At 41.0% G+C, this 5,808-nt stretch overlaps 1 protein-coding gene across 1 annotated transcript; it reads left to right on the top strand.

The window, feature by feature from the left end:
• Positions 1 to 576: 576 nt before the first annotated feature.
• Positions 577 to 4,030, top strand: LOC137375022 (vesicle-associated membrane protein 3-like). Its single transcript, XM_068041646.1, has 3 exons — positions 577 to 587; positions 831 to 969; positions 3,827 to 4,030. Exons 1-3 carry the CDS (start codon positions 577 to 579, stop codon positions 4,028 to 4,030), a joined length of 354 nt encoding a protein of 117 aa, XP_067897747.1.
• The last annotated feature ends 1,778 nt before the right edge of the window (positions 4,031 to 5,808 follow it).

Here is a 5,808-nt window from a genome sequence, read left to right as displayed (position 1 = left end):
CACAGCAAACTCCCACAAACACAGAAATAAGTTACTGACCAGATAATTTTTTTTTTGTGATGTTGATTGAGGATAAATATTGGCTAGGACACCAGGGATAACTTGCCTGCTACTCTTCAAAATAGTTCCATGGGATCTTATACTTGAGAGCAGGTGGGGCCTCAGTTTAAACATTGCGTCTAAAAGACAGCGCAGCACTCCCTCAATACTGCATTTGAGTGTCAGCCTAGATTGTTGAGCTTAAGACCTGGAGTGGGACTTAAACCCACAACCTTGTCAGTTGGAGGGTAGACTGCTACTGACTGAGCCACAGCTGGCACATAATGTGCACACTGCATATTATGTTCCACTGCTCTGGTTGCCTGCCACTAGATCAAGTTCGACTGCTTTAAGCCACACTCGATATTAATCAAGTGTCTCTTTCTCTATGGTCAATTTTGTTCCTACTGCAGAATTCTAGCATCTGGTACAGCAAAAGGAATGAATGCAGAGAGCACCTGTTAGTGCCTTGTCCAAAAGAAAAGGACAACTTTGGAGTCAACTTTTGGAACTGAAACTTAAGAATACAACTTCCGCATGCTAGATCAGTGGGTTAGGGATGCATTGATTTTAATTTGAGTCAAGTGAGCTACAGTTTCCCAGATAAATGAGAATTTCAACACAGAACCTTGTTTCTTGCTTCATAAATGAGGTTAATGCTGGACAGCATTGCTACCTCCATTTGCTCTATGGTTCTCTTCACTGCTAGTAGAGGGAGCTTATCATACATTTGATATTCTTACTGCGGTACCGTACAGTTATCAAGAGATCTGTTTGACTTTGGCTTGTAGGTCAGCCCCATCCCAAGCTGCTGCTGCTCCTGCAGGACCTCCAGGTGGGCCAGGAAATCCTGGAGATGGAGGATCAACACAACCAGTCAACACCACCAGCAACAGAAGGCTGCAGCAAACACAGGCTCAGGTCGATGAGGTATGTTCCATTCCACTATGTTGGGTGTGGGAAAAGAAAACTTAAATCCAGTGACATTTGATCAAGCTGATCCAAGATATGGCACATAGGAATTGCACTAGGAAGCTGGTTTTAAAACAAACTATTATCAGCTGTTCTTTTTTCTTGTGTAACAAAAGGCAATTTTACAAACACTTGAAAATGTGGGTGTTCCCAAGGTGAAAAAATAGTGGAGCAGGGTTAGTTCTGAGAACTAGATGGAAAAACATGTGCAAATTGTCCACATGCAGTGAGGTTTCAATATAAGTTAGACCACCAGAGGCACTGTGTGAAAGACCAAGATAAGCCAGAACAAACCACAGGCTCTCTGGGTGCACACAATTGACAGCAGCTTTGGTATATGTCTCCTGATTATTCTTTGAAGAAAGACCAGGCCCCACACTCTGCTGTGTTCAGTCTCCCCTTCCCAATAAAATTTCTATAGTTTGAAAGCAAAATGTAAAATAACTCTGTTTCCCAGTATTTAGAACTGAACAAATTAATTTTTCCATCCATATTTCACATTTCCACATTTCAAAAAGAAGGAAAGCAAATTTCCTTTGGCATGATATTTGCACGATAATGAATAGACTCCATTGGAAACCTTACCCTTGGCCTGAAATCTTTTCCTGTATTCTGCCATTCTTCCATGTTGAGCACTAGGTGGCCCTATGTTTCCATTTGAGCTGTGCATCTGACATTAAGAAATTTTGCTGTAAAAACTATTGTCTTCTGAGAATTACCATCACACAGACCCAATTTATATATAATTTAAAGGTATGTAGAATCAGAAAAAACAAATGAATTACAAAAACAAATCTAATTTCAATATTCATATTTTATTGGTGCCAGTTGTTGTCTCATTGTGCTCGTATGAAGAGCTTTGGGACATTTTCCTGCATTAAAGACACAAGCTCTTTATAATTATTCAGAAACCAAATTCAACTTTTTTACAGCTGGGTCCATAGAGGTTTTAACTTTTTAGAACACTTGTATTTTCAATTCTTTTTGAAATAATCTGTCTGTAAAACATAGATATTTAAAACCTACACTTAAAAATACACAAACAGCAGAATATATTGATTCCTTTTGTCCTTAGTGAAGAAGACATTGGTTTGCTGCTTTATGCTTATACTGAATTATTTTTGCTTGCATTAACAAATGGAGGAAAATATACCTCAATGTAAAGAAGTACTTCCTGACACTGAACCTAACTCTATTTTTGCAACTGTACTGATGGCCCCCTTCTCCTCCCCTGCCTATCGAGCTCACGTAACATCCACTTGGACAAATTATAATTCATTCATAATCATAACCCCTTGAAGTCTCAGCTTTTCCAGCATAGAAATCCCCACTTCTCTCCCAGTTCTGATAAGTAAGTGCTCTTAAACTCGATATTAATCAAGTGGCCCAGTCTCAGCCTTTTCCAGGGCCTTGATATCTCCAGAAGTGGAGAGAGGATGCAGTTTTATTGATTCACTTCCTGTTCCCATCCTCTCTATTGTGTCTCTTCTCCCTTAAACCCAGTAGCACACATTGAGCTGTTGACACTGGTAGCACAAAGTACATAGATACACATATATATCAGTGTGATATCCATACGTATTGTAAAGACAAGATTATGAATCCTGCTGCTGTTGTACATTAGAAGGATTTGGCAGAAGATTGTACAGTTGAGGTTCCTGGAAAGTGTACATTACCATTTAATAGGCAAGAAAGACAGACTTGCATCCTTATAGTGCCTTTCATTAGCTCAGGATGTCCCAAACCGCTTTTGAAGTATAGTCACTGTTGTAATGTCGGAAATGCAGCAGCCAGTTTGCTCTCAGCAAGGTCCAACAAACAGCAATGAGATAAATAACCAGGTAATCTGTTTAGTGATGTTGGCGGAGGGATAAATATTGGCCAGGATTCTGGGGAGAGCTTATCTGCTTCTCTTCAAACAGTGCCCTGAGATCTTTTACATCCACCTGAGAGGGGAGACCTCAGTTTAATAAAAGAAAAATACTGCAGATGCTGGAACTCAAACACAAACAAGAAATGCTGGAAATAATCAGCAGGTCTGTGTGACCTCAGTTTAATGTCTGATCTGGAGGTCAGCATGTCCAACAGTGCTGCTATGGGATGATAGCTAAATACTGTAAGAATGTATGAATGGAATGGAACACTTAATGCCAAGAATAGTTGCTGAACTACATAACTATGTGGTTATAGTACAACCCCTGACCTTACCATTCCTGGTGAGGCCACTAAACCTTTTCTAGCACTGACCCAGGTCATTGGGACAGTGCTGCTTCTATTAAAATCACCAGCAGTTTTCCTGCTAGGCCCTCTGGCCCACACATAAAGGTGGCTAGCAAGAGGTTGTATCTCCTCTGCTGCACTTGCTGCAACATGATTTCTATAGCCTCCCCCTTGAGCCATGGCACCCAGTTGTTGGCATGACTGAGTGCTGGCACTTTTTGTTTTGCCTTGCTAGAATTCCCTCGAGACTGCTGCAGACCCTTTAGAAAGGTTTGAACCATGCCTTGTCACCCAGGTTATGCAACTGAGCTGAACCCAGAAATATAGCTAGGTTGAGTAACATTCGAGACAGGTGTGTCCAAAGCATGTGCCTTACTTACAATAGGACACTGGGCTATCGTGTAAATTGACCCTCTTTATCTAATCCACATATATATTCTCACAATAAGAATGTTTCAAGAAATAATTTTTAAAATCTGGGAAAGACAATTGCTTGTGGATCTCTTGGGGAAGTGATTAAAACTACTATATATAAAATATTAAACCTAACTTAGGGCTTGGAATTGTGAAATGTATCCTCGGACTGTTCTTCCAGGTGGTGGACATTATGCGAGTGAATGTGGACAAAGTCCTCGAGCGAGATCAGAAGCTATCAGAGCTCGATGATCGTGCAGATGCACTCCAAGCCGGAGCATCACAATTTGAAACAAGTGCTGCTAAGCTGAAGAGGAAGTATTGGTGGAAGAACTGCAAGGTGAGGCTGTTTGAACCAACAGAATACTATATGCTATTAAACTAGGTAAGGCCTGGAACCAAAATGTAGGGGACTTGACAGCAGCGAATATTACTGGGGCTACAAATCTGCCTCGGTACCTACAGCTTTCAATGTGGCAGAAGGTTAAAAGCTTTAAATTAATATTAAACTGTCTAATACTACATACGTAATTCTTTGTTTATGTACACATTTTGTTTGTTGGTATCATCATCTTCCCAGAAGGTTGACTGCTATGGATCTCCACCTCTGTCAGTCCTGTGCTGCCCTTATACAATCCGCATAGGTCAATTGCATCCAGTCCATTATATCCATTGTGCATTTTCCCCTTTGCTTCCCTCTCCTACGTTTTCCGTCGATCTTTCTTTCCTATAATTGTCTTTGTCTACTTTCCGCTCTAATGATGTGACCAAAATATTGTATGTTTCTCTCTTTGATGTTATGCAATAATTTCCTCTTTTCTCCAGCCATTTTCAGCACTTCCTCATTAGTCTTTCTGACTGTGTAGGATATGCGGAACATCCTACTACTTGTGCACATCTCGAATGCATTCATCTTATCAATAGTCTCTTTTTTTGTTGTCCATGTCTCCAAGGCATATAACATAAATGATAAAATGTAGCAGCTCAGCATTCTTTTCCGAAGATTCAGGTTCAGTTTCTTTGATGTTAACACGTCCTTCATTCTGACAAAGCTGGTCTTGGCTATCGCAATTCTCCTTCGGATCTCACAATCACATCTCCCATCGTCTGTGATAATTTGAATAAAGAGGGGAAATTTAGAATATGAGAGTAAACTAGCGAGAAATATAAAAACAGACAGTGAGAGCTTCTACAAGTACATAAAAAAGAAGAGAGTAGCTTAAGTAAATATTGGTATCTTTGAAGATGAGACTGGGAAATTAATAATGGGAAACAAGGAAATGCCAGAGACTTTGAACAGACATTTTACATAGAAACATAGAAAATAGGAGCAGGGGTAGGCTATTCGGCCCTTTGAGCCTGCTCCGCCATTCATTATGATCATGGCTGATCATCCAACTCAGTAGCCTGTTCCCGCTTTCGCCCCAACCCCTTTGATCCCTTTAGACCCAAGAGCTATATCTGACTCCTTCTTGAAAACATACAATGTTTTGGCCTCAACTGCTTTCTGTGGTAGTGAATTCCACAGGCTCACCACTCTCTAGGTGAAGAAATTTCTCCTCATCTCAGTCCTGAAAGGTTTACCGCGTATCCTTAGATTATGACCCCTGATTCTGGACTCCCCCACCATCGGGAACATCCTTCCTGCATCTGCCCTGTCAAATCCTGTTAGAATTTTATAGGTTTCTATGAGATCCCCCCTCACCCTTCTGAACTCCAGCGAATATAATCATAACCGACTCAATCTCTCCTCATAGGTCAAGTCCCGCCATCCCAGGAATCAGTCTGGTAAACCTTCGCTGCACTTCCTCTATAGCAAGAATATCCTTCCTCAGATAAGGAGACCAAAACTGCACACAATATTCCAGGTGTGGCCTCACCAAGACCCTGTATAATTGCAGCAAGATGTCCCTGCTCCTGTATCGAATCCTCTCACTATGAAGGCCAACATACCATATGCCTTTTTTACCACCTGTTGCACCTGCATGCTTAGCTTCAGTGACTGGTGTAGAGAACACCCAGGTCTCACTGCATATTCCCCCCTCTCAGTTTATAGCCAATCGGATAATAATCTGCCTTCCTGTTTTTGCTACCAAAGTGGATAACCTCACATTTATCCACATTATACTGCATCTGCCATGCATTAGTCAACTCATTCAACTT

Source organism: Heterodontus francisci, chromosome 11 (assembly GCF_036365525.1).
Source record: "Heterodontus francisci isolate sHetFra1 chromosome 11, sHetFra1.hap1, whole genome shotgun sequence".
NCBI classification, from domain to species: Eukaryota; Metazoa; Chordata; class Chondrichthyes; order Heterodontiformes; family Heterodontidae; genus Heterodontus; species Heterodontus francisci.
Note: the sequence above shows the minus strand (reverse complement) of the source record. Positions and strands in the feature narration are given on the sequence as shown.